Genomic DNA, 27,662 nt, shown 5'->3' on the forward strand with positions numbered 1-27,662 from the left:
GTGTCGAGGGTCAGTGTCGAGGGTCAGAGTCGAGGGTCAGTGTCGAGGGTCAGTGCCGAGGGTCAGTGTCGAGGGTCAGCGGGAGGGTCAGTGTCGAGGGTCAGTGTCGAAGGTCTGTGTCGAGGGTCAGTGTCGAGGGTCAGTGTCGAGGGTCAGTGTCGAGGGTCAGTGTCGGGGTCAGTGTCGTCAGCGGGAGGGTCAGTGTCGAGGGTCAGTGTCGAGGGTCAGCAGGTGGGTCAGTGTCGAGGATCAGCGGGAGGGTCAGTGTCGAGGGTCAGTGTCGAGGGTCAGTGTCGAGGGTCAGTGCCGAGGGTCAGTGACGAGGGTCAGTGACGAGGGTCAGTGTCGAGGGTCAGCGGGAGGGTCAGTGTCGAGGGTCAGTGACGAGGGTCAGTGACGAGGGTCAGTGCCGAGGGTCAGTGTCGAGGGTCAGCGGGAGGGTCAGTGTCGAGGGTCTGTGTCGAAGGTCAGTGTCGAGGGTCAGTGTCGAGGGTCAGTGTCGAGGGTCAGTGTCGTCAGCGGGAGGGTCAGTGTCGAGGGTCAGTGTCGAGGGTCAGCAGGTGGGTCAGTGTCGAGGATCAGCGGGAGGGTCAGTGTCGAGGGTCAGTGTCGAGGGTCAGTGTCGGGGGTAAGTGTCGGGGGTCAGTGTCGAGGGTCAGTGTCGAGGGTCAGCAGGTGGGTCAGTGTCGGGGGTCAGTGTCGAGGATCAGTGTCGAGGGTCAGTGTCGAGGGTCAGTGTCGAGGATCAGCGGGAGGGTCAGTGTCGAGGGTCAGTGTCGAGGGTCAGTGTCGAGGGTCAGCGGGAGGGTCAGTGGGAGGGTCAGTGGGAGGGTTAGTGGGGAGGGTCTGTGGGAGGGTCAGTGGGGTCGGAGACACTCACCGTCATTACGGAGGGTCAGTGGGAGGGTCAGTGGGAGGGTCAGTGGGAGGGTCAGTGTCGAGGGTCAGCGGGAGGGTCAGTGTCGAGGGTCTGTGTCGAAGGTCAGTGTCGAGGGTCAGTGTCGAGGGTCAGTGTCGAGGGTCAGTGTCGTCAGCGGGAGGGTCAGTGTCGAGGGTCAGTGTCGAGGGTCAGCAGGTGGGTCAGTGTCGAGGATCAGCGGGAGGGTCAGTGTCGAGGGTCAGTGTCGAGGGTCAGTGTCGGGGGTAAGTGTCGGGGGTCAGTGTCGAGGGTCAGTGTCGAGGGTCAGCAGGTGGGTCAGTGTCGGGGGTCAGTGTCGAGGATCAGTGTCGAGGGTCAGTGTCGAGGGTCAGTGTCGAGGATCAGCGGGAGGGTCAGTGTCGAGGGTCAGTGTCGAGGGTCAGTGTCGAGGGTCAGCGGGAGGGTCAGTGGGAGGGTCAGTGGGAGGGTTAGTGGGGAGGGTCTGTGGGAGGGTCAGTGGGGTCGGAGACACTCACCGTCATTACGGAGGGTCAGTGGGAGGGTCAGTGGGAGGGTCAGTGGGAGGGTCAGTGGGAGGGTCAGCGGGAGGGTCAGCGGGAGGGTCAGCGGGAGGGTCAGGTGGAGGGTCAGTGGGAAGGTCAGAGGGGTCGGAGACACTCACCGTCATTACGGAGGGTCAGTGGGAGGGTCAGCAGGAGGGTCAGCGGGAGGGTCAGTGGGGACGGAGACACTAACCGTCGTTACGGAGGGTCAGTGGGAGGGTCAGTGGGAGGGTCAGTGGGGAGGGTCAGTGGGAGGGTCAGTGGGAGGGTCAGTGGGGAGGGTCAGTGGGGAGGGTCAGTGGGGAGGGTCAGTGGGAGGGTCTGTGGGGAGGGTCAGCGGGAGGGTCAGTGGGGACGGTCAGTGGGGATGGAGACACTCACCGTCGTTACGGAGGGTCAGTGGGGAGGGTCAGTGGGAGGGTCAGCGGGAGGGTCAGTGGGGAGGGTCAGCGGAGAGAGTCAGCGGGAGGGTCAGTGGGGACGGAGACACTCACCGTCGCTACGGAGGGTCAGCGGGAGGGTCAGTGGGGACGGAGACACTCACCGTCGCTACGGAGGGTCAGCAGTAGGGTCAGTGTTGAGGGTCAGCGGGGACGGAGACACTCACCGTCGTTACGGAGGGTCAGCGGTAGGGTCAGTGTTGAGGGTCAGCGGGGACGGAGACACTCACCGTCGTTACGGAGGGTCAGCGGGAGGGTCAGTGGGGAGGGTCAGTGGGGTGGGTCAGCGGGGAGAGTCAGCGGGAGGGTCAGTGGGGAGGGTCAGTGGGGTGGGTCAGCGGGGAGAGTCAGCGGGAGGGTCAGTGTTGAGGGTCAGTGTCGAGGGTCAGTGTCGAGGGTCAGTGTCGAGGGTCAGTGTCGAGGGTCAGTGTCGAGGGTCAGTGTCGGGGGTAAGTGTCGAGGGTCAGCGGGAGGGTCAGTGTAGAGGGTCAGTGTCGACGGTCAGCGGGAGGGTCAGTGTCGAGGGTCAGTGCGGGGGTCAGTGGCGGGGGTAAGTGTCGTGGGTCAGCGGGAGAGTCAGTGTCGAGGGTCAGTGTCGAGGGTCACTGTCGAGGGTCAGTGTCGAGGGTTAGTGTCGAGGCTCAGTGTCGAGGGTCAGTGTCGAGGGTCAGTGTCGAGGGTCAGCAGGAGGTTCAGTGTCGAGGGTCAGTGTCGAGGGTCAGTGTCGAGGGTCAGTGTCGAGGGTCAGTGTCGAGGGTCAGTGTCGAGGGTCAGTGGCGAGGGTCAGTGGCGAGGGTCAGTGTCGAGGGTCAGTGTCGAAGGTCAGTGTCGAGGGTCAGTGTCGAAGGTCAGTGGGTGGGTCAGCGGGAGGGTCAATGTCGAGGGTCAGTGTCGAGGGTCAGTGGCGAGGGTCAGTGTCGAGGGTCAGTGTCGAGGGTCAGTGTCGAGGGTCAGTGTCGAGGGTCAGTGTCGGGGGTAAGTGTCGAGGGTCAGCGGGAGGGTCAGTGTAGAGGGTCAGTGTCGACGGTCAGCGGGAGGGTCAGTGTCGAGGGTCAGTGCGGGGGTCAGTGGCGGGGGTAAGTGTCGTGGGTCAGCGGGAGAGTCAGTGTCGAGGGTCAGTGTCGAGGGTCACTGTCGAGGGTCAGTGTCGAGGGTTAGTGTCGAGGCTCAGTGTCGAGGGTCAGTGTCGAGGGTCAGTGTCGAGGGTCAGCAGGAGGTTCAGTGTCGAGGGTCAGTGTCGAGGGTCAGTGTCGAGGGTCAGTGTCGAGGGTCAGTGTCGAGGGTCAGTGTCGAGGGTCAGTGGCGAGGGTCAGTGGCGAGGGTCAGTGTCGAGGGTCAGTGTCGAAGGTCAGTGTCGAGGGTCAGTGTCGAAGGTCAGTGGGTGGGTCAGCGGGAGGGTCAATGTCGAGGGTCAGTGTCGAGGGTCAGTGTCGAGGGTCAGTGTCGAGGGTCAGTGTCGAGGGTCAGTGTCGTGGGTCAGCGGAAAGGTCAGTGTCGAGGGTCAGTGTCGAGGGTCAGTGTCGAGGGTCAGTGGGTGGGTCAGCGGGAGGGTCAGTATCGAGGGTCAGTGTCGAGGGTCAGTGTCGAGGGTCAGTGTCGAGGGTCAGTGTCGTGGGTCAGCGGAAAGGTCAGTGTCGAGGGTCAGTGTCGAGGGTCAGTGTCGAGGGTCAGTGTCGAGGGTCAGCGGGAAGGTCAGTGTCGAGGGTCAGTGTCGAGGGTCAGTGTGAGGGTCAGTGTCGAGGGTGAGTGGGAGGGTCAGCAGGAGGGTCAGTGTCGAGGGTCAGCGGGAGGGTCAGTGTCGGGGGTCAGTGTCGAGGGTCAGCGGAAGGGCCAGTGTCGAGGGTCAGTGTCGAGGGTCAGTGTCGAGGGTCAGTGTCGAGGGTCAGTGTCGAGGGTCAGAGTCGAGGGTCAGTGTCGAGGGTCAGTGCCGAGGGTCAGTGTCGAGGGTCAGCGGGAGGGTCAGTGTCGAGGGTCAGTGTCGAAGGTCTGTGTCGAGGGTCAGTGTCGAGGGTCAGTGTCGAGGGTCAGTGTCGAGGGTCAGTGTCGGGGTCAGTGTCGTCAGCGGGAGGGTCAGTGTCGAGGGTCAGTGTCGAGGGTCAGTGTCGAGGGTCAGCAGGTGGGTCAGTGTCGAGGATCAGCGGGAGGGTCAGTGTCGAGGGTCAGTGTCGAGGGTCAGTGTCGAGGGTCAGTGCCGAGGGTCAGTGGGTGGGTCAGCGGGAGGGTCAGTGTCGAGGGTCAGTGTCGAGGGTCAGTGTCGAGGATCAGTGTCGAGGGTCAGTGTCGTGGGTCAGCGGAAAGGTCAGTGTCGAGGGTCAGTGTCGAGGGTCAGTGTCGAGGGTCAGTGTCGAGGGTCAGCGGGAAGGTCAGTGTCGAGGGTCAGTGTCGAGGGTCAGTGTGAGGGTCAGTGTCGAGGGTGAGTGGGAGGGTCAGCAGGAGGGTCAGTGTCGAGGGTCAGCGGGAGGGTCAGTGTCGGGGGTCAGTGTCGAGGGTCAGCGGAAGGGCCAGTGTCGAGGGTCAGTGTCGAGGGTCAGTGTCGAGGGTCAGTGTCGAGGGTCAGAGTCGAGGGTCAGTGTCGAGGGTCAGTGCCGAGGGTCAGTGTCGAGGGTCAGCGGGAGGGTCAGTGTCGAGGGTCAGTGTCGAAGGTCTGTGTCGAGGGTCAGTGTCGAGGGTCAGTGTCGAGGGTCAGTGTCGAGGGTCAGTGTCGGGGTCAGTGTCGTCAGCGGGAGGGTCAGTGTCGAGGGTCAGTGTCGAGGGTCAGTGTCGAGGGTCAGCAGGTGGGTCAGTGTCGAGGATCAGCGGGAGGGTCAGTGTCGAGGGTCAGTGTCGAGGGTCAGTGTCGAGGGTCAGTGCCGAGGGTCAGTGACGAGGGTCAGTGACGAGGGTCAGTGTCGAGGGTCAGCGGGAGGGTCAGTGTCGAGGGTCAGTGACGAGGGTCAGTGACGAGGGTCAGTGCCGAGGGTCAGTGTCGTGGGTCAGCGGGAGGGTCAGTGTCGAGGGTCTGTGTCGAAGGTCAGTGTCGAGGGTCAGTGTCGAGGGTCAGTGTCGAGGGTCAGTGTCGAGGGTCAGTGTCGTCAGCGGGAGGGTCAGTGTCGAGGGTCAGTGTCGAGGGTCAGCAGGTGGGTCAGTGTCGAGGATCAGCGGGAGGGTCAGTGTCGAGGGTCAGTGTCGAGGGTCAGTGTCGGGGGTAAGTGTCGAGGGTCAGTGTCGAGGGTCAGTGTCGAGGGTCAGCAGGTGGGTCAGTGTCGGGGGTCAGTGTCGAGGATCAGTGTCGAGGGTCAGTGTCGAGGGTCAGTGTCGAGGATCAGCGGGAGGGTCAGTGTCGAGGGTCAGTGTCGAGGGTCAGTGTCGAGGGTCAGCGGGAGGGTCAGTGGGAGGGTCAGTGGGAGGGTCAGTGGGGAGGGTCTGTGGGAGGGTCAGTGGGGTCGGAGACACTCACCGTCATTACGGAGGGTCAGTGGGAGGGTCAGTGGGAGGGTCAGTGGGAGGGTCAGTGGGAGGGTTTGCGGGAGGGTCAGCGGGAGGGTCAGCGGGAGGGTCAGGTGGAGGGTCAGTGGGAAGGTCAGAGGGGTCGGAGACACTCACCGTCATTACGGAGGGTCAGTGGGAGGGTCAGCAGGAGGGTCAGCGGGAGGGTCAGGTGGAGGGTCAGTGGGAGGGTCAGTGGGAGGGTCAGTGGGAGGGTCAGCGGGAGGGTCAGCGGGAGGGTCAGCGGGAGGGTCAGGTGGAGGGTCAGTGGGAAGGTCAGAGGGGTCGGAGACACTCACCGTCATTACGGAGGGTCAGTGGGAGGGTCAGCAGGAGGGTCAGCGGGAGGGTCAGTGGGGACGGAGACACTAACCGTCGTTACGGAGGGTCAGTGGGAGGGTCAGTGGGAGGGTCAGTGGGGAGGGTCAGTGGGAGGGTCAGTGGGAGGGTCAGTGGGGAGGGTCAGTGGGGAGGGTCAGTGGGGAGGGTCAGTGGGAGGGTCTGTGGGGAGGGTCAGCGGGAGGGTCAGTGGGGACGGTCAGTGGGGATGGAGACACTCACCGTCGTTACGGAGGGTCAGTGGGGAGGGTCAGTGGGAGGGTCAGCGGGAGGGTCAGTGGGGAGGGTCAGCGGAGAGAGTCAGCGGGAGGGTCAGTGGGGACGGAGACACTCACCGTCGTTACGGAGGGTCAGCAGTAGGGTCAGTGTTGAGGGTCAGCGGGGACGGAGACACTCACCGTCGTTACGGAGGGTCAGCGGGAGGGTCAGTGGGGAGGGTCAGTGGGGTGGGTCAGCGGGGAGAGTCAGCGGGAGGGTCAGTGGGGAGGGTCAGTGGGGTGGGTCAGCGGGGAGAGTCAGCGGGAGGGTCAGTGTTGAGGGTCAGTGTCGAGGGTCAGTGTCGAGGGTCAGTGTCGAGGGTCAGTGTCGAGGGTCAGTGTCGGGGGTAAGTGTCGAGGGTCAGCGGGAGGGTCAGTGTAGAGGGTCAGTGTCGACGGTCAGCGGGAGGGTCAGTGTCGAGGGTCAGTGCGGGGGTCAGTGGCGGGGGTAAGTGTCGTGGGTCAGCGGGAGAGTCAGTGTCGAGGGTCAGTGTCGAGGGTCACTGTCGAGGGTCAGTGTCGAGGGTCAGAGTCGAGGGTCAGAGTCGAGGGTCAGAGTCGAGGGTCAGTGTCGAGGGTTAGTGTCGAGGCTCAGTGTCGAGGGTCAGTGTCGAGGGTCAGTGTCGAGGGTCAGCAGGAGGTTCAGTGTCGAGGGTCAGTGTCGAGGGTCAGTGTCGAGGGTCAGTGTCGAGGGTCAGTGTCGAGGGTCAGTGTCGAGGGTCAGTGTCGAGGGTCAGTGTCGAGGGTCAGTGTCGAGGGTCAGCAGGAGGTTCAGTGTCGAGGGTCAGTGTCGAGGGTCAGTGTCGAGGGTCAGTGTCGAGGGTCAGTGTCGAGGGTCAGTGTCGAGGGTCAGTGGCGAGGGTCAGTGGCGAGGGTCAGTGTCGAGGGTCAGTGTCGAAGGTCAGTGTCGAGGGTCAGTGTCGAGGGTCAGTGTCGAGGGTCAGTGGGTGGGTCAGCGGGAGGGTCAGTGTCGAGGGTCAGTGTCGAGGGTCAGTGTCGAGGGTCAGTGTCGAGGGTCAGTGTCGTGGGTCAGCGGAAAGGTCAGTGTCGAGGGTCAGTGTCGAGGGTCAGTGTCGAGGGTCAGTGTCGAGGGTCAGCGGGAAGGTCAGTGTCGAGGGTCAGTGTCGAGGGTCAGTGTCGAGGGTCAGTGTCGAGGGTCAGTGGGAGGGTCAGTGTCGAGGGTGAGTGGGAGGGTCAGCAGGAGGGTCAGTGTCGAGGGTCAGCGGGAGGGTCAGTGTCGGGGGTCAGTGTCGAGGGTCAGCGGAAGGGCCAGTGTCGAGGGTCAGTGTCGAGGGTCAGTGTCGAGGGTCAGTGTCGAGGGTCAGTGGGAGGGTCAGTGTCGAGGGTCAGTGTCGAGGGTCAGTGTCGAGGGTCAGTGTCGTGGGTCAGCGGAAAGGTCAGTGTCGAGGGTCAGTGTCGAGGGTCAGTGTCGAGGGTCAGTGTCGAGGGTCAGCGGGAAGGTCAGTGTCGAGGGTCAGTGTCGAGGGTCAGTGTCGAGGGTCAGTGTCGAGGGTCAGTGGGAGGGTCAGTGTCGAGGGTGAGTGGGAGGGTCAGCAGGAGGGTCAGTGTCGAGGGTCAGCGGGAGGGTCAGTGTCGGGGGTCAGTGTCGAGGGTCAGCGGAAGGGCCAGTGTCGAGGGTCAGTGTCGAGGGTCAGTGCCGAGGGTCAGTGTCGAGGGTCAGCGGGAGGGTCAGTGTCGAGGGTCAGTGTCGAAGGTCTGTGTCGAGGGTCAGTGTCGAGGGTCAGTGTCGAGGGTCAGTGTCGAGGGTCAGTGTCGGGGTCAGTGTCGTCAGCGGGAGGGTCAGTGTCGAGGGTCAGTGTCGAGGGTCAGTGTCGAGGGTCAGCAGGTGGGTCAGTGTCGAGGATCAGCGGGAGGGTCAGTGTCGAGGGTCAGTGTTGAGGGTCAGTGTCGAGGGTCAGTGCCGAGGGTCAGTGACGAGGGTCAGTGACGAGGGTCAGTGTCGAGGGTCAGCGGGAGGGTCAGTGTCGAGGGTCAGTGGGAGGGTCAGTGGGAGGGTTAGTGGGGAGGGTCTGTGGGAGGGTCAGTGGGGTCGGAGACACTCACCGTCATTACGGAGGGTCAGTGGGAGGGTCAGCAGGAGGGTCAGCGGGAGGGTCAGTGGGGACGGAGACACTAACCGTCGTTACGGAGGGTCAGTGGGAGGGTCAGTGGGAGGGTCAGTGGGGAGGGTCAGTGGGAGGGTCAGTGGGAGGGTCAGTGGGGAGGGTCAGTGGGGAGGGTCAGTGGGGAGGGTCAGTGGGAGGGTCTGTGGGGAGGGTCAGCGGGAGGGTCAGTGGGGACGGTCAGTGGGGATGGAGACACTCACCGTCGTTACGGAGGGTCAGTGGGGAGGGTCAGTGGGAGGGTCAGCGGGAGGGTCAGTGGGGAGGGTCAGCGGAGAGAGTCAGCGGGAGGGTCAGTGGGGACGGAGACACTCACCGTCGTTACGGAGGGTCAGCAGTAGGGTCAGTGTTGAGGGTCAGCGGGGACGGAGACACTCACCGTCGTTACGGAGGGTCAGCGGTAGGGTCAGTGTTGAGGGTCAGCGGGGACGGAGACACTCACCGTCGTTACGGAGGGTCAGCGGGAGGGTCAGTGGGGAGGGTCAGTGGGGTGGGTCAGCGGGGAGAGTCAGCGGGAGGGTCAGTGGGGAGGGTCAGTGGGGTGGGTCAGCGGGGAGAGTCAGCGGGAGGGTCAGTGTTGAGGGTCAGTGTCGAGGGTCAGTGTCGAGGGTCAGTGTCGAGGGTCAGTGTCGAGGGTCAGTGTCGGGGGTAAGTGTCGAGGGTCAGCGGGAGGGTCAGTGTAGAGGGTCAGTGTCGACGGTCAGCGGGAGGGTCAGTGTCGAGGGTCAGTGCGGGGGTCAGTGGCGGGGGTAAGTGTCGTGGGTCAGCGGGAGAGTCAGTGTCGAGGGTCAGTGTCGAGGGTCACTGTCGAGGGTCAGTGTCGAGGGTCAGAGTCGAGGGTCAGAGTCGAGGGTCAGAGTCGAGGGTCAGTGTCGAGGGTTAGTGTCGAGGCTCAGTGTCGAGGGTCAGTGTCGAGGGTCAGTGTCGAGGGTCAGCAGGAGGTTCAGTGTCGAGGGTCAGTGTCGAGGGTCAGTGTCGAGGGTCAGTGTCGAGGGTCAGTGTCGAGGGTCAGTGTCGAGGGTCAGTGTCGAGGGTCAGTGTCGAGGGTCAGTGTCGAGGGTCAGCAGGAGGTTCAGTGTCGAGGGTCAGTGTCGAGGGTCAGTGTCGAGGGTCAGTGTCGAGGGTCAGTGTCGAGGGTCAGTGTCGAGGGTCAGTGGCGAGGGTCAGTGGCGAGGGTCAGTGTCGAGGGTCAGTGTCGAAGGTCAGTGTCGAGGGTCAGTGTCGAGGGTCAGTGTCGAGGGTCAGTGGGTGGGTCAGCGGGAGGGTCAGTGTCGAGGGTCAGTGTCGAGGGTCAGTGTCGAGGGTCAGTGTCGAGGGTCAGTGTCGAGGGTCAGTGTCGTGGGTCAGCGGAAAGGTCAGTGTCGAGGGTCAGTGTCGAGGGTCAGTGTCGAGGGTCAGTGTCGAGGGTCAGCGGGAAGGTCAGTGTCGAGGGTCAGTGTCGAGGGTCAGTGTCGAGGGTCAGTGTCGAGGGTCAGTGGGAGGGTCAGTGTCGAGGGTGAGTGGGAGGGTCAGCAGGAGGGTCAGTGTCGAGGGTCAGCGGGAGGGTCAGTGTCGGGGGTCAGTGTCGAGGGTCAGCGGAAGGGCCAGTGTCGAGGGTCAGTGTCGAGGGTCAGTGTCGAGGGTCAGTGTCGAGGGTCAGTGGGAGGGTCAGTGTCGAGGGTCAGTGTCGAGGGTCAGTGTCGAGGGTCAGTGTCGTGGGTCAGCGGAAAGGTCAGTGTCGAGGGTCAGTGTCGAGGGTCAGTGTCGAGGGTCAGCGGGAAGGTCAGTGTCGAGGGTCAGTGTCGAGGGTCAGTGTCGAGGGTCAGTGTCGAGGGTCAGTGGGAGGGTCAGTGTCGAGGGTGAGTGGGAGGGTCAGCAGGAGGGTCAGTGTCGAGGGTCAGCGGGAGGGTCAGTGTCGGGGGTCAGTGTCGAGGGTCAGCGGAAGGGCCAGTGTCGAGGGTCAGTGTCGAGGGTCAGTGCCGAGGGTCAGTGTCGAGGGTCAGCGGGAGGGTCAGTGTCGAGGGTCAGTGTCGAAGGTCTGTGTCGAGGGTCAGTGTCGAGGGTCAGTGTCGAGGGTCAGTGTCGAGGGTCAGTGTCGGGGTCAGTGTCGTCAGCGGGAGGGTCAGTGTCGAGGGTCAGTGTCGAGGGTCAGTGTCGAGGGTCAGCAGGTGGGTCAGTGTCGAGGATCAGCGGGAGGGTCAGTGTCGAGGGTCAGTGTTGAGGGTCAGTGTCGAGGGTCAGTGCCGAGGGTCAGTGACGAGGGTCAGTGACGAGGGTCAGTGTCGAGGGTCAGCGGGAGGGTCAGTGTCGAGGGTCAGTGACGAGGGTCAGTGACGAGGGTCAGTGCCGAGGGTCAGTGTCGAGGGTCAGTGGGAGGGTCAGTGTCGAGGGTCTGTGTCGAAGGTCAGTGTCGAGGGTCAGTGTCGAGGGTCAGTGTCGAGGGTCAGTGTCGAGGGTCAGTGTCGGGGTCAGTGTCGTCAGCGGGAGGGTCAGTGTCGAGGGTCAGTGTCGAGGGTCAGCAGGTGGGTCAGTGTCGAGGATCAGCGGGAGGGTCAGTGTCGAGGGTCAGTGTCGAGGGTCAGTGTCGGGGGTAAGTGTCGAGGGTCAGTGTCGAGGGTCAGTGTCGAGGGTCAGCAGGTGGGTCAGTGTCGAGGGTCAGTGTCGAGGGTCAGTGTCGGGGTTCAGTGTCGAGGATCAGTGTCGAGGGTCAGTGTCGAGGATCAGCGGGAGGGTCAGTGTCGAGGGTCAGTGTCGAGGGTCAGTGTCGAGGGTCAGCGGGAGGGTCAGTGGGAGGGTCAGTGGGAGGGTCAGTGGGAGGGTCAGTGGGAGGGTCAGTGGGGTCGGAGACACTCACCGTCATTACGGAGGGTCAGTGGGAGGGTCAGTGGGAGGGTCAGCGGGAGGGTCAGTGGGAGGGTCAGTGGGAGGGTCAGCGTGAGGGTCAGCGGGAGGGTCAGCGGGAGGGTCAGTGGGAGGGTCAGTGGGAAGGTCAGAGGGGTCGGAGACACTCACCGTCATTACGGAGGGTCAGTGGGAGGGTCAGTGGGAGGGTCAGGGGGATGGGTAAGTGGGAGGGTCAGTGGGGAGGGTCAGTGGGGACGGAGACACTAACCGTCGTTACGGAGGGTCAGTGGGAGGGTCAGTGGGAGGGTCAGTGGGGAGGGTCAGTGGGAGGGTCAGTGGGAGGGTCAGTGGGGAGGGTCAGTGGGGAGGGTCAGTGGGGAGGGTCAGTGGGAGGGTCTGTGGGGAGGGTCAGCGGGAGGGTCAGTGGGGACGGTCAGTGGGGATGGAGACACTCACCGTCGTTACGGAGGGTCAGTGGGGAGGGTCAGTGGGAGGGTCAGCGGGAGGGTCAGTGGGAGGGTCAGCGGGAGGGTCAGTGGGGACGGAGACACTCACCGTCGTTACGGAGGGTCAGCAGTAGGGTCAGTGTTGAGGGTCAGCGGGGACGGAGACACTCACCGTCGTTACGGCGGGTCAGCGGTAGTGTCAGTGTTGAGGGTCAGCGGGGACGGAGGCACTCACCGTCGTTACGGAGGGTCAGCGGGAGGGTCAGTGGGGAGGGTCAGTGGGGTGGGTCAGCGGGGAGAGTCAGCGGGAGGGTCAGTGGGGAGGGTCAGTGGGGTGGGTCAGCGGGGAGAGTCAGCGGGAGGGTCAGTGTTGAGGGTCAGTGTCGAGGGTCAGTGTCGAGGGTCAGTGTCGAGGGTCAGTGTCGAGGGTCAGTGTCGAGGGTCAGTGTCGGGGGTAAGTGTCGAGGGTCAGCGGGAGGGTCAGTGTAGAGGGTCAGTGTCGACAGTCAGCGGGAGGGTCAGTGTCGAGGGTCAGTGCGGGGGTCAGTGGCGGGGGTAAGTGTCGTGGGTCAGCGGGAGAGTCAGTGTCGAGGGTCAGTGTCGAGGGTCACTGTCGAGGGTCAGTGTCGAGGGTCAGTGTCGAGGGTCAGAGTCGAGGGTCAGAGTCGAGGGTCAGAGTCGAGGGTCAGTGTCGAGGGTCAGTGTCGAGGCTCAGTGTCGAGGGTCAGTGTCGAGGGTCAGTGTCGAGGGTCAACAGGAGGTTCAGTGTCGAGGGTCAGTGTCGAGGGTCAGTGTCGAGGGTCAGTGTCGAGGGTCAGTGTCGAGGGTCAGTGTCGAGGGTCAGTGGCGAGGGTCAGTGGCGAGGGTCAGTGTCGAAGGTCAGTGTCGAGGGTCAGTGTCGAGGGTCAGTGGGTGGGTCAGCGGGAGGGTCAGTGTCGAGGGTCAGTGTCGAGGGTCAGTGTCGAGGGTCAGTGTCGAGGGTCAGTGTCGAGGGTCAGTGTCGAGGGTCAGTGTCGTGGGTCAGCGGAAAGGTCAGTGTCGAGGGTCAGTGTCGAGGGTCAGTGTCGAGGGTCAGTGTCGAGGGTCAGCGGGAAGGTCAGTGTCGAGGGTCAGTGTCGAGGGTCAGTGTCGAGGGTCAGTGTCGAGGGTCAGTGGGAGGGTCAGTGTCGAGGGTGAGTGGGAGGGTCAGCAGGAGGGTCAGTGTCGAGGGTCAGCGGGAGGGTCAGTGGCGGGGGTCAGTGTCGAGGGTCAGCGGAAGGGCCAGTGTCGAGGGTCAGTGTCGAGGGTCAGTGTCGAGGGTCAGTGTCGAGGGTCAGTGTCGAGGGTCAGTGTCGAGGGTCAGTGTCGAGGGTCAGAGTCGAGGGTCAGTGTCGAGGGTCAGTGCCGAGGGTCAGTGTCGAGGGTCAGCGGGAGGGTCAGTGTCGAGGGTCAGTGTCGAAGGTCTGTGTCGAGGGTCAGTGTCGAGGGTCAGTGTCGAGGGTCAGTGTCGAGGGTCAGTGTCGGGGTCAGTGTCGTCAGCGGGAGGGTCAGTGTCGAGGGTCAGTGTCGAGGGTCAGTGTCGAGGGTCAGCAGGTGGGTCAATGTCGAGGATCAGCAGGAGGGTCAGTGTCGAGGGTCAGTGTCGAGGGTCAGCGGGAGGGTCAGTGTCGAGGGTCAGTGACGAGGGTCAGTGTCGAGGGTCAGTGTCGAGGGTCAGTGTCGAGGGTGAGTGTCGGGGTCAGTGTCGTCAGCGGGAGGGTCAGTGTCGAGGGTCAGTGTCGAGGGTCAGTGCCGAGGGTCAGTGCCGAGGGTCAGCGGGGACGGAGACACTCACCGTCGTTCCGGAGGGTCAGCGGGGTGGCCGGACTGAGGATCTTGCGCCTGCTCAATAAATCCTTCAACAAGCAGAGGTAGCTGCCCACGTCGGATGCCTGCACCCGGGCGATGTGGAGGTTTCCCGTCACCTGGGACACAAATCGCCGGCTGTCCTCCTCCACGTAGATCGGAAAGGCGTTGAAGACCCAACTGTAACTCACCTCTGCGGATCGAACAGAAAGTATTAGACTCGGAGAGAGAGGCAGGGAGAAAGGAGGGGGAGAGAAAGAGGAAGGGACTCAGCGAGAGAGTGGGAGTGAGGCGGAGGAAAGAGAGAGAATAGGAGAGGGAGGGTGACAGAAAGGCAGAGAGAGAGAGAGAGAGAGAGGAGGAATGTGAGAAAGAAAGCGAGGAGGAGAGAGACAGACTGAGAGAGAGGGAGTGAGGGTGGGAGGGCAGAGGGAGCGAGGGTCAGAGGGCAGAGGGAGCGAGGGCAGAGGGAGCGCGGGTCAGAGGGCAGAGGGAGCGAGGGCAGAGGGAGCGAGGGTCAGAGGGCAGAGGGAGCGAGGGCAGAGGGAGCGAGGGTCAGAGAGCAGAGGGAGCGAGGGTCAGAGGGCAGAGGTAGTGAGGATCAGAGGGCAGAGGACCCAGGGTGAGGGGGCAGAGGGAGCGCGGGTCAGAGGGCAGAGGGAGCGAGGGCAGAGGGAGTGAGGGTCAGAGAGCAGAGGGAGCGAGGGTCAGTGGGCAGAGGTAGTGAGGGTCAGAGGGCAGAGGACCCAGGGTGAGGGGGCAGAGGGAGCGAGGGTCAGAGGGCAGAGGGAGCGAGGGTCAGACGGCAGAGGGAGTGAGGGTCAGAGGGCAGAGGGAGCGAGGGTCAGAGGGCAGTGGGAGTGAGGGTCAGAGGGCAGAGGGAGTGAGGGTCAGAGGGAGCGAGGGTCAGAGGGCAGAGGGAGCAAGGGCAGAGGGAGCGAGGGTCAGAGGGCAGAGGGAGCGAGGGCAGAGGGAGCAAGGGTCAGAGGGCAGAGGGAGCGAGGGCAGAGGGAGCAAGGGTCAGAGGGCAGAGGGAGCGAGGATCAGAGGGCAGAGGGAGTGAGGGTCAGAGGGCAGAGGAGCCAGGGTGAGGGGGCAGAGGTAGCGAGGGTCAGAGGGCAGAGGGAGCGAGGGTGAGGGGGCAGAGGGAGCAACGGTCAGAGGGCTGAGGGAGCGAGGGTCAGACGGCAGAGGGAGTGAGGGTCAGAGGGCAGAGGGAGCGAGGGTCAGAGGGCAGTGGGAGTGAGGGTCAGAGGGCAGTGGGAGTGAGGGTCAGAGGGCAGAGGGAGTGAGGGTCAGAGGGCAGAGGGAGCGAGGGTCAGAGGGCAGAGGGAGTGAGGGTCAGAGGGCAGAGGGAGCGAGGGTCAGAGGGCAAAGGGAGCGAGGGTGAGAGGGCAGAGGGAGCGAGGGTGAGAGGGCAGATGGAGCGAGGGTGAGAGGGCAGAGGGTGAGAGGGCAGAGGGAGCGAGGGTGAGAGGGCAGAGGGAGCAAGGATCAGAGGGCAGAGGGCGTGAGGGTGAGATGGCAGAGGGAGCGAGGGCAGAGGGAGCGAGGGTGAGGGGGCAGAGGGAGTGAGGGTGAGAGGGCAGAGGGTGAGAGGGTGAGAGGGCAGAGGGAGCGAGGGTGAGAGGGCAGAGGTTGCGAGGGTGGGACGGCAGAGGGTGCGAGGGTGAGAGGGCAGAGGGAGCGAGGGTGAGAGGGCAGAGGGAGCGAGGGTCAGAGGGCAGAGGGAGCGAGGGTGAGGGGGCAGAGGGGGCGAGGGTCAGAGGGCAGAGGGAGCAAGGTTCAGAGGGAGCGAGGGTCAGAGGGCAGAGGGAGCGAGGGTCAGAGGGCAGAGGGAACGAGGGTGAGGGGGCAGAGGGAGCGAGGGTCAGAGGGCAGAGGGAGCAAGGTTCAGAGGGAGCGAGGGTCAGAGGGCAGAGGGAGCGAGGGTCAGAGGGCAGAGGGAACGAGGGTGAGGGGGCAGAGGGAGCGAGGGTGAGGGGGCAGAGGGAGCGAGGGTGAGGGCAGAGGGAGCGAGGGTGAGGGGGAAGAGGGAGCAAGGGTCAGAGGGCAGAGGGTGAGAGGGCAGAGGGAGCGAGGGTGAGAGGGCAGAGGGAGCGAGGGTGAGATGGCAGAGGGAGCGAGGGCAGAGGGAGCGAGGGTGAGAGGGCAGAGGGTGAGAGGGCAGAGGGAGCGAGGGTGAGAGGGCAGAGGGAGCGAGGGTGAGGGGGCAGAGGGAGCGAGGGTCAGAGGGCAGAGGGAGCGAGGGTGAGGGGGCAGAGGGGGCGAGGGTCAGAGGGCAGAGGGAGCGAGGGTGAGAGGGCAGAGGGAGCGAGGGTGAGAGGGCAGAGGGAGCGAGGGTGAGGGGGCAGAGGGAGCGAGGGTCAGAGGGCAGAGGGAGCAAGGTTCAGAGGGAGCGAGGGTCAGAGGGCAGAGGGAGCGAGGGTCAGAGGGCAGAGGGAACGAGGGTGAGGGGGCAGAGGGAGCGAGGGTGAGGGGGCAGAGGGAGCGAGGGTGAGGGCAGAGGGAGCGAGGGTGAGGGGGAAGAGGGAGCAAGGGTCAGAGGGCAGAGGGTGAGAGGGCAGAGGGAGCGAGGGTGAGAGGGCAGAGGGAGCGAGGGTGAGGGGGCAGAGGGAGCGAGGGTGAGGGCAGAGGGAGCGAGGGTGAGAGGGCTGGGAGCGAGGGTCAGAGTGCAGAGGGAGCGTGGGTCAGAGGGCAGAGGGAGCGAGGGTGAGGGGGCAGAGGGAGCGAGGGTGAGAGGGCTGGGAGCGAGGGTGAGAGGGCTGGGAGCGAGGGTCAGAGTGCAGAGGGAGCGTGGGTCAGAGGGCAGAGGGAGCGAGGGTGAGGGGGCAGAGGGAGCGAGGGTGAGAGGGCTGGGAGCGAGGGTCAGAGTGCAGAGGGAGCGTGGGTCAGAGGGCAGAGGGAGCAAGGATCAGAGGGAGCGAGGGTCAGAGGGCAGAGGGTGAGAGGGCAGAGGGAGCGAGGGTGAGAGGGCAGAGGGAGCGAGGGTGAGGGGGCAGAGGGGGCGAGGGTCAGAGGGCAGAGGGAGCGAGGGTGAGAGGGCAGAGGGAGCGAGGGTGAGGGGGCAGAGTGAGCGAGGGTGAGGGGGCAGAGGGAGCGAGGGTGAGGGGGCAGAGGGAGTGAGGGTCAGAGGGCAGAGGGAACGAGGGTGAGAGGGCAGAGGGAGCGAGGGTGAGGGGGCAGAGGGTGAGAGGGCAGAGGGAGCGAGGGTCAGAGGGCAGAGGGAGCGAGGGTCAGAGGGCAGAGGGAGCAAGGTTCAGAGGGAGCGAGGGTCAGAGGGCAGAGGGAGCGAGGGTCAGAGGGCAGAGGGAACGAGGGTGAGGGGGCAGAGGGAGCGAGGGTGAGGGCAGAGGGAGCGAGGGTGAGAGGGCAGAGGGAGCGAGGGTGAGAGGGCAGAGGGAGCGAGGGTGAGAGGACAGAGGGAGCGAGGGTGAGGGGGCAGAGGGAGCGAGGGTCAGAGGGCAGAGGGAGCGAGGGTCAGAGGGCAGAGGGAGCGAGGGTGAGGGGGCAGAGGGAGCGAGGGTGAGAGGGCAGAGGGAGCGAGGGTGAGGGGGCAGAGGGAGCGAGGGTGAGAGGGCAGAGGGAGCGAGGGTGAGGGGGCAGAGGGAGCGAGGGTCAGAGGGCAGAGGGTGAGAGGGCAGAGGGAGCGAGGGTGAGAGGGCAGAGGGAGCGAGGGTGAGGGGGCAGAGGGAGCGAGGGTCAGAGGGCAGAGGGTGAGAGGGCAGAGGGAGCGAGGGTGAGGGGGCAGAGGGAGCGAGGGTGAGAGGGCAGAGGGAGCGAGGGTGAGAGGGCAGAGGGAGCGAAGGTGAGAGGGCAGAGGGAGCGAGGGTGAGGGGGCAGAGGGAGCGAGGGTGAGAGGGCAGAGGGAGCGAGGGTGAGGGGGAAGAGGGAGCAAGGGTCAGAGGGCAGAGGGTGAGAGGGCAGAGGGAGCGAGGGTGAGGGGGCAGAGGGAGCGAGGGTGAGGGGGCAGAGGGAGCGAGGGTGAGGGGGCAGAGGGAGCGAGGGTGAGGGGGAAGAGGGAGCAAGGGTCAGAGGGCAGAGGGTGAGAGGGCAGAGGGAGCGAGGGTGAGGGGGCAGAGGGAGCGAGGGTGAGGGGGCAGAGGGAGCGAGGGTGAGGGGGAAGAGGGAGCGAGGGTGAGGGGGAAGAGGGAGCAAGGGTCAGAGGGCAGAGGGTGAGAGGGCAGAGGGAGCGAGGGTGAGGGGGCAGAGGGAGCGAGGGTGAGAGGGCAGAGGGAGCGAGGGTCAGAGGGCAGAGGGAGCGAGGGTGAGGGGGCAGAGGGAGCGAGGGTGAGGGGCAGAGGGAGCGAGGGTGAGAGGGCTGGGAGCGAGGGTCAGAGTGCAGAGGGAGCGAGGGTGAGGGGGCAGAGGGAGCGAGGGTGAGAGGGCAGAGGGAGCGAGGGTGAGAGGGCAGAGGGAGCGAGGGTGAGGGGGCAGAGGGAGCGAGGGTGAGAGGGCTGGGAGCGAGGGTCAGAGTGCAGAGGGAGCGAGGGTCAGAGGGCAGAGGGAGCAAGGATCAGAGGGAGCGAGGGTCAGAGGGCAGAGGGTGAGAGGGCAGAGGGAGCGAGGGTGAGAGGGCAGAGGGAGCGAGGGTGAGGGGGCAGAGGGAGCGAGGGTGAGAGGGCTGAGGGAGCAAGGATCAGAGGGAGCGAGGGTCAGAGGGCAGAGGGAGCGAGGGGCAGAGGGCAGAGGGAGCGAGGGTCAGAGGGCAGAGGGAGCGAGGGAGGATGAATAGTGAGATATCGCCCAGACTGTGGAACTGGGGGCAGCAAAGACAGAGACTGGCCCCCAATCCCCCCCACCCTCCCACCCAACCCCCCCCACCCCAACACCCCGAACTCCCCCACCCTCCCCCCCAATCCCCCCAACCCCCCCAATCCCCAACTCCCCAAACCCACCGCTCCCTCTGACAGTGCGGCTCTCCCTCAGTACTGACCCTCTGACAGTGCGACACTCCCTCAGTACTGATCCTCTGACAGTGCGGCACTCCCTCAGTACTGATCCTCTGACAGTGCGGCACTCCCTCAGTACTGACCCTCTGACAGTGCGGCACTCCCTCAGTACTGACCCTCTGACAGTGCGGCACTCCCTCAGTACTTACCCTCTGACAGTGCGGCACTCCCTCAGCACTGACCCTCTGACAGTGCGGCACTCCCTCAGTACTGACCCTCTGACAGTGCGACACTCCCTCAGTACTGACCCTGTAACAGTGCGGCTCTCCCTCAGTACTGACCCTCTGACAGTGCGGCACTCCCTCAGTACTGACCCTCTGACAGTGCGGCACTCCCTCAGTACTGACCCCCTTACAGTGCAGCACTCCCTCAGTACTGACCCTCTGACAGTGCGGCGCTCCCTCAGTACTGACCCTCTGACAGTGCGGCTCTCCCTCAGTACTGACCCTCTGACAGTGCGGCACTCCCTCAGTACTGACCCTCTGACAGTGCGGCGCTCCCTCAGTACTGACCCTCTGACAGTGCGGCTCTCCCTCAGTACTGACCCTCTGACAGTGCGGCGCTCCCTCAGTACTGACCCTCTGACAGTGCGGCACTCCCTCAGTACTGACCCTCTGACAGTGCGGCACTCCCTCAGTACTGACCCTCTGACAGTGCAGCACTCCCTCAGAACTGAACCTCTGACAGTGCGGCACTCCCTCAGTCCTGACCCTCTGACAGTGCGGCGCTCCCTCAGTACTGACCATCTGACAGTGCGGCACTCCCTCAGTACTGACCCTCTGACAGTGCGGCGCTCCCTCAGTACGGACCCTGTGACAGTGCAGCACTCCCTCAGTACTGACCCTCTGACAGTGCGCCACTCCCTCAGTACTGACCCTCTGACAGTGCAGCACTCCCTCAGTACTGACCCTCTGACAGTGCAGTACTCCCTCAGTACTGACCCTCTGACAGTGCGGCACTCCCTCAGAACTGACCCTCTGACAGTGCAGCACTCTCTCAGCACTGACCCTCTGACAGTGCAGCACTCCCTCGGTACTGACGCTCTGACAGTGCAGCACTCCCTCAGTACTTACCCTCTGACAGTGCAGCACTCCCTCAGTACTGACCCTCTGACAGTGCAGTACTCCCTCAGTACTGACCCTCTGACAGTGCGGCACTCCCTCAGAACTGACCCTCTGACAGTGCAGCACTCTCTCAGCACTGACCCTCTGACAGTGCAGCACTCCCTCGGTACTGACGCTCTGACAGTGCAGCACTCCCTCAGTACTTACCCTCTGACAGTGCAGCACTCCCTCAGTACTGACCCTCTGACAGTGCAGCGCTCCCTCAGTTCTGACCCTCTGACAGTGCGGCACTCCCTCAGTACTGACCCTCTGACAGCGCAGCACACCCTCAGTACTGACCCTCTGACAGTGCAGCACTCCCTCAGTACTGACCCTCTGACAGTGCGGCACTCCCTCAGTACTGACCTTCTGACAGTGCGGCACTCCCTCAGTACTGACCCTCTGACAGTGCAGCACTCCCTCAGTACTGACCCTCTGACAGTGCGGCACTCCCTCAGTACTGACCCTCTGACAGTGCGGCACTCCCTCAGTACTGACCCTCTGACAGTGCGGCACTCGCACAGTACTGACCCTCTGACAGTGCAGCGATCCCTCAGCACTGACCCTCTGACAGTGCAGCACTCCCTCAGTACTGACCCTCTGACAGTGCGGCACTCCCTCAGTACCGACCCTCTAACAGTGCGGCACTCCCGCAGTGCTGACCCTCTAACAGTGCGGCATTCCCTCAGTACTGACCCCCTGACAGTGCGGCACTCCCTCAGTACTGACCCTCTGACAGTGCGGCACTCCCTCAGTACCGACCCTCTGACAGTGTGGCACTCCCTCAGTACTGACCCTCTGACAGTGCAGCACTCCCTCAGCACTGACCCTCTGACAGTGCAGCAGTCCCTCAGCACTGACCCTCTGACAGTGCGGCACTCCCTCAGCACTGACCCTCTGACAGTGCGGCGCTCCCTCAGTACTGACCCTCTGACAGTGCGGCGCTCCCTCAGTACTGACCCTCTGACAGTGCGGCACTCCCTCAGTACTGACCCTCTGACAGTGCGGCTCTCCCTCAGCACTGACACTCTGACAGTGCGGCACTCCCTCAGCACTGACCCTCTGACAGTGCGGCGCTCCCTCAGTACTGACCCTCTGACAGTGCGGCACTCCCTCAGTACTGACCCTCTGACAGTGCGCCACTGCCTCAGTACTGACCCTCTGACAGTGCAGCACTCCCTAAGTACTGACCCTCTGACAGTGCGGCGCTCCCTCAGTACTGACCCTCTGACAGTGCAGCACTCCCTCAGTACTGTCCCTCTGACAGTGCGGCACTCCCTCAGCACTGACCCTCTGACAGTGCAGCGCTCCCTAAGTACTGACCCTCTGACAGTGCGGCACTCCCTCAGTACTGACCCTCTGACAGTGCGGCACTCCCTCAGTACTGACCCTCTGACAGTGCGGCACTCCCTCAGTACTGACCCTCGACAGTGCAGCACTCCCTCAGTACTGACCCTCTGACAGTGCGGCACTCCCTCAGTACTGACCCTCTGACAGTGCGGCGCTCCCTCAGTACTGACCCTCTGACAGTGCGGCACTCCCTCAGTACTGACCCTCTGAGAGTGCGATGCTCCCTCAGTACTGACCCTCTGACAGTGCGGCACTCCCTCAGTACTGACCCTCTGACAGTGCAGCACTCCCTCAGTACTGACTCTCTGACAGTGCAGCACACCCTCAGTACTGACCCTCTGACAGTGCAGCGCTCCCTGAGTACTGACCCTCTGACAGTGCAGCACTCCCTCAGTACTGACCCTCTGACAGTGCAGCACTCCCTCAGTACTGACCCTCTGACAGTGCAGCACACCCTCAGTACTGACCCTCTGACAGTGCAGCGCTCCCTCAGTACTGACCCTCTGACAGTGCAGCACTCCCTCAGTACTGACCCTCTGACAGTGCGGCACTCCCTCAGTACTGACTCTCTGACAGTGTGGCACTCCCTCAGTACTGACCCTCTGACAGTGCGGCACTCCCTCAGTACTGACCCTCTGACAGTGCGATGCTCCCTCAGTACTGACCCTCTGACAGTGCGGCACTCCCACAGTACTGACCCTCTGACAGTGCAGCACTCCCTCAGTACTGACTCTCTGACAGTGCAGCACTCCCTCAGTACTGACCCTCTGACAGTGCTGCACTCCCTCAGTACTGACCCTCTGACAGTGCGGCACTCCCTCAGTACTGACTCTCTGACAGTGCAGCACTCCCTCAGTACTGACTCTCTGACAGTGCAGCACTCCCTCAGTACTGACCCCCTGACAGTGCAGCACTCCCTCAGTACTGACCCTCTGACAGTGCTGCACTCCCTCAGTACTGACTCTCTGACAGTGCGGCGCTCCCTCAGTACTGACCCTCTGACAGTGCAGAACTCCCTCAGTACTGACTCTCTGACAGTGCTGCACTCCCTCAGTACTGACTCTCTGAGAGTGCGGCGCTCCCTCAGTACTGACCCTCTGACAGTGCAGAACTCCCTCAGTACTGACCCTCTGACAGTGCGGGGCTCCCTCAGTACTGACCCTCTGACAGTGCGGCACTCCCTCAGCACTGACCCTCTGACAGTGTAGCACTCCCTCAGCACTGACCCTCTGACAGTGTAGCACTCCCTCAGTACTGACCCTCTGACAGTGCGGCGCTCCCTCAGTACTGACCCTCTGACAGTGCGGCACTCCCTCAGCACTGACCCTCTGACAGTGTAGCACTCCCTCAGTACTGACCCTCTGACAGTGCGGCACTCTCTCAGTACTGACTCTTTGACAGTGCGGCACTCTCTCAGTACTGACCCTCTGACAGTGCGGCACTCTCTCAGTCCTGACCCTCTGACAGTGCGGCAGTCCCTCAGTACTGACCCACTGACAGTGCGGCACTCCCTCAGTACTGACCCTCTGACAGTGCGGCACTCCCTCAGTACTGACCCTCTGATAGTGCGGCATTCCCTCAGTACTGACCCACTGACAGTGCGACACTCCCTCAGTACTGACCCTCTGACAGTGCAGCAGTCCCTCAGCACTGACCCTCTGACAGTGCGGCGCTCCCTCAGTACTGACCCTCTGACAGTGCGGCGCTCCCTCAGTACTTACCCTCTGACAGTGCGGCACTCCCTCAGAACGGACCCTCTGACAGTGCAGCGCTCCCTAAGTACTGACCCTCTGACAGTGCGGCACTCCCTAAGTACTGACCCTCTGACAGTGCGGCACTCCCTCAGTACTGACCCTCTGACAGTGCGGCACTCCCTCAGTACTGACCCTCTGAGAGTGCAGCACTCCCTCAGTACTGACTCGCTGACAGTGCAGCACTCCCTCAGTACTGACCCTCTGACAGTGCAGCACTCCCTCAGTTCTGACCCTCTGACAGTGCGGCACTCCCTCAGTACTGACCCTCTGACAGTGCGATGCTCCCTCAGTACTGACCCTCTGACAGTGCGGCACTGCCTCAGTACTGACCCTCTGACAGTGCAGCACTCCCTCAGTACTGACTCGCTGACAGTGCAGCACTCCCTCAGTACTGACCCTCTGACAGTGCAGCACTCCCTCAGTACTGACCCTCTGACAGTGCGGCACTCCCTCAGTACTGACCCTCTGACAGTGCGGCACTCCCTCAGCACTGACCCTCTGACAGTGCAGCGCTCCCTCAGTACTGACCCTCTGACAGTGCAGCACTCCCTCAGTACTGACCCTCTGACAGTGCAGCACTCCCTCAGCACTGACACTCTGACAGTGCAGCACTCCCTCAGTACTGACCCTCTGACAGTGCAGCACTCCCTCAGTACTGACTCTCTGACAGTGTGGCACTCCCTCAGTACTGACCCTCTGACAGTGCGGCACTCCCTCAGTACTGACCCTCTGACAGTGCGATGCTCCCTCAGTACTGACCCTCTGACAGTGCGGCACTCCCACAGTACTGACCCTCTGACAGTGCAGCACTCCCTCAGTACTGACTCTCTGACAGTGTAGCACTCCCTCAGTACTGACCCTCTGACAGTGCGGCACTCTCTCAGTACTGACTCTTTGACAGTGCGGCACTCTCTCAGTACTGACCCTCTGACAGTGCGGCACTCTCTCAGTCCTGACCCTCTGACAGTGCGGCAGTCCCTCAGTACTGACCCACTGACAGTGCGGCACTCCCTCAGTACTGACCCTCTGACAGTGCGGCACTCCCTCAGTACTGACCCTCTGATAGTGCGGCATTCCCTCAGTACTGACCCACTGACAGTGCGACACTCCCTCAGTACTGACCCTCTGACAGTGCAGCAGTCCCTCAGCACTGACCCTCTGACAGTGCGGCGCTCCCTCAGTACTGACCCTCTGACAGTGCGGCGCTCCCTCAGTACTTACCCTCTGACAGTGCGGCACTCCCTCAGAACGGACCCTCTGACAGTGCAGCGCTCCCTAAGTACTGACCCTCTGACAGTGCGGCACTCCCTCAGTACTGACCCTCTGACAGTGCGGCACTCCCTCAGTACTGACCCTCTGACAGTGCGGCACTCCCTCAGTACTGACCCTCTGAGAGTGCAGCACTCCCTCAGTACTGACTCGCTGACAGTGCAGCACTCCCTCAGTACTGACCCTCTGACAGTGCAGCACTCCCTCAGTTCTGACCCTCTGACAGTGCGGCACTCCCTCAGTACTGACCCTCTGACAGTGCGATGCTCCCTCAGTACTGACCCTCTGACAGTGCGGCACTGCCTCAGTACTGACCCTCTGACAGTGCAGCACTCCCTCAGTACTGACTCGCTGACAGTGCAGCACTCCCTCAGTACTGACCCTCTGACAGTGCAGCACTCCCTCAGTACTGACCCTCTGACAGTGCGGCACTCCCTCAGTACTGACGCTCTGACAGTGCGGCACTCCCTCAGCACTGACCCTCTGACAGTGCAGCGCTCCCTCAGTACTGACCCTCTGACAGTGCAGCACTCCCTCAGTACTGACCCTCTGACAGTGCAGCACTCCCTCAGCACTGACACTCTGACAGTGCAGCACTCCCTCAGTACTGACCCTCTGACAGTGCAGCACTCCCTCAGTACTGACTCTCTGACAGTGTGGCACTCCCTCAGTACTGACCCTCTGACAGTGCGGCACTCCCTCAGTACTGACCCTCTGACAGTGCGATGCTCCCTCAGTACTGACCCTCTGACAGTGCGGCACTCCCACAGTACTGACCCTCTGACAGTGCAGCACTCCCTCAGTACTGACTCTCTGACAGTGCAGCACTCCCTCAGTACTGACCCTCTGACAGTGCTGCACTCCCTCAGTACTGACCCTCTGACAGTGCGGCACTCCCTCAGTACTGACTCTCTGACAGTGCAGCACTCCCTCAGTACTGACTCTCTGACAGTGCAGCACTCCCTCAGTACTGACCCCCTGACAGTGCAGCACTCCCTCAGTACTGACCCTCTGACAGTGCTGCACTCCCTCAGTACTGACTCTCTGACAGTGCGGCGCTCCCTCAGTACTGACCCTCTGACAGTGCAGAACTCCCTCAGTACTGACTCTCTGACAGTGCTGCACTCCCTCAGTACTGACTCTCTGAGAATGCGGCGCTCCCTCAGTACTGACCCTCTGACAGTGCAGAACTCCCTCAGTACTGACCCTCTGACAGTGCGGCGCTCCCTCAGTACTGACCCTCTGACAGTGCGGCACTCCCTCAGCACTGACCCTCTGACAGTGTAGCACTCCCTCAGCACTGACCCTCTGACAGTGTAGCACTCCCTCAGCACTGACCCTCTGACAGTGTAGCACTCTCTCAGTACTGACTCTCTGACAGTGCGGCACTCTCTCAGTCCTGACCCTCTGACAGTGCGGCAGTCCCTCAGTACTGACCCACTGACAGTGCGGCACTCCCTCAGTACTGACCCTCTGACAGTGCGGCACTCCCTCAGTACTGACCCTCTGATAGTGCGGCATTCCCTCAGTACTGACCCACTGACAGTGCGACACTCCCTCAGTACTGACCCTCTGACAGTGCAGCAGTCCCTCAGCACTGACCCTCTGACAGTGCGGCACTCCCTCAGCACTGACCCTCTGACAGTGCGGCGCTCCCTCAGTACTGACCCTCTGACAGTGCGGCACTCCCTCAGCACGGACCCTCTGACAGTGCAGCGCTCCCTAAGTACTGACCCTCTGACAGTGCGGCACTCCCTCAGTACTGACCCTCTGACAGTGCGGCACTCCCTCAGTACTGACCCTCTGACAGTGCGGCACTCCCTCAGTACTGACCCTCTGAGAGTGCAGCACTCCCTCAGTACTGACTCGCTGACAGTGCAGCACTCCCTCAGTACTGACCCTCTGACAGTGCAGCACTCCCTCAGTTCTGACCCTCTGACAGTGCGGCACTCCCTCAGTACTGACCCTCTGACAGTTCGATGCTCCCTCAGTACTGACCCTCTGACAGTGCGGCACTGCCTCAGTACTGACCCTCTGACAGTGCAGCACTCCCTCAGTACTGACTCGCTGACAGTGCAGCACTCCCTCAGTACTGACCCTCTGACAGTGCAGCACTCCCTCAGTACTGACCCTCTGACAGTGCGGCACTCCCTCAGTACTGACCCTCTGACAGTGCGGCACTTCCTCAGCACTGACCCTCTGACAGTGCAGCGCTCCCTCAGCACTGACGCTCTGACAGTGCAGCACTCCCTCAGTACTGACCCTCTGACAGTGCGATGCTCCCTCAGTACTGACCCTCTGACAGTGCGGCACTGCCTCAGTACTGACCCTCTGACAGTGCAGCACTCCCTCAGTACTGACTCGCTGACAGTGCAGCACTCCCTCAGTACTGACCCTCTGACAGTGCGGCACTCCCTCAGTACTGACCCTCTGACAGTGCGGCACTCCCTCAGCACTGACCCTCTGACAGTGCGGCACTCCCCCAGTACTGACCCTCTGACAGTGCAGCGCTCCCTCAGTACTGATCCTCTGACAGTGCAGCACTCCCTCAGCACTGACGCTCTGACAGTGCAGCACTCCCTCAGTACTGACTCTCTGACAGTGTGGCACTCCCTCAGCACTGACCCTCTGACAGTGCAGCGCTCCCTCAGTACTGATCCTCTGACAGTGCAGCACTCCCTCAGCACTGACGCTCTGACAGTGCAGCACTCCCTCAGCACTGACCCTCTGACAGTGCTGCACTCCCTCAGTACTGACCCTCTGACAGTGCGGCACTCCCTCAGTACTGACCCTTTGACAGTGCGACACTCCCTCAGTACTGACCCTCTGACAGTGCGGCACTCCCTCAGTACTGACCCTCTGACAGTGCAGCACTCCCTCAGTACTGACCCTCTGACAGTGCGGCACTCCCTCAGTACCGACCCTCTGACAGTGCGGCACTCCCTCAATACTGACCCTCTGACAGTGCAGCACTCCCTCAGCACTGACCCTCTGACAGTGCAGCACTCCCTCAGTACTGACCCTCTGACAGTGCAGCATTCCCTCAGTCCTGACCCTCTGACAGTGCAGCACTCCCTCAGTACTGACCCTCTGACAGTGCGGCACTCCCTCAGTACTGACTCTTTGTCAGTGCGGCACTCCCTCAGTACTGACCCTCTGACAGTGCAGCATTCCCTCAGTCCTGACCCTCTGACAGTGCAGCACTCTCTCAGTACTGACCCTCTGACAGTGCGGCACTCCCTCAGTACTGACCCTCTGACAGTGCGGCACTCTCTCAGTACTGACCCTCTGACAGTGCGGCAGTCCCTCAGTACCGACCCTCTGACAGTGCGGCACTCCCTCAGTACTGACCCTCTGACAGTGCGGCACTCCCTCAGTACTGACCCTCTGACAGTGCAGCACTCCCTCAGTACTGACCCTCTGACAGGGCGGCACTCCCTCAGTACCGACCCTCTGACAGTGCGGCACTCCCTCAATACTGACCCTCTGACAGTGCAGCACTCCCTCAGCACTGACCCTCTGACAGTGCAGCACTCCCTCAGTACTGACCCTCTGACAGTGCAGCATTCCCTCAGTCCTGACCCTCTGACAGTGCAGCACTCCCTCAGTACTGACCCTCTGACAGTGCGGCACTCCCTCAGTACTGACTCTTTGACAGTGCGGCACTCTCTCAGTACTGACCCTCTGACAGTGCGGCACTCCCTCAGTACTGACCCTCTGACAGTGCGGCACTCTCTCAGTACTGACCCTCTGACAGTGCGGCAGTCCCTCAGTACCGACCCTCTGACAGTGCGGCACTCCCTCAGTACTGACCCTCTGACAGTGCAGCACTCCCTCAGCACTGACCCTCTGACAGTGTAGCACTCTCTCAGTACTGACTCTTTGACAGTGCGGCACTCTCTCAGTACTGACCCTCTGACAGTGCGGCACTCTCTCAGTACTGACCCTCTGACAGTGCGGCAGTCCCTCAGTACTGACCCACTGACAGTGCGGCACTCCCTCAGTACTGACCCTCTGACAGTGCGGCGCTCCCTCAGTACTGACCCTCTGACAGTGCGGCACTCCCTCAGTACTGACCCTCTGACAGTGCGGCAC

General features: G+C 63.0%; 1 protein-coding gene across 1 annotated transcript in view; it reads right to left on the reverse strand.

The window, feature by feature from the left end:
* The window catches only part of LOC140399396 (contactin-5-like), a 238,123-nt gene that overhangs the window by 112,169 nt on the left and 98,292 nt on the right, over positions 1-27,662 (reverse strand). The window contains exon 7 of the mRNA XM_072488975.1: positions 13,129-13,332. Coding sequence (XP_072345076.1) covers positions 13,129-13,332 — 204 coding nt within the window. The remainder of the gene's footprint in view (positions 1-13,128; positions 13,333-27,662) is intronic.

The sequence above is a fragment of the Scyliorhinus torazame genome, chromosome 22 (assembly GCF_047496885.1).
Source record: "Scyliorhinus torazame isolate Kashiwa2021f chromosome 22, sScyTor2.1, whole genome shotgun sequence".
Taxonomy (NCBI): domain Eukaryota; kingdom Metazoa; phylum Chordata; class Chondrichthyes; order Carcharhiniformes; family Scyliorhinidae; genus Scyliorhinus; species Scyliorhinus torazame.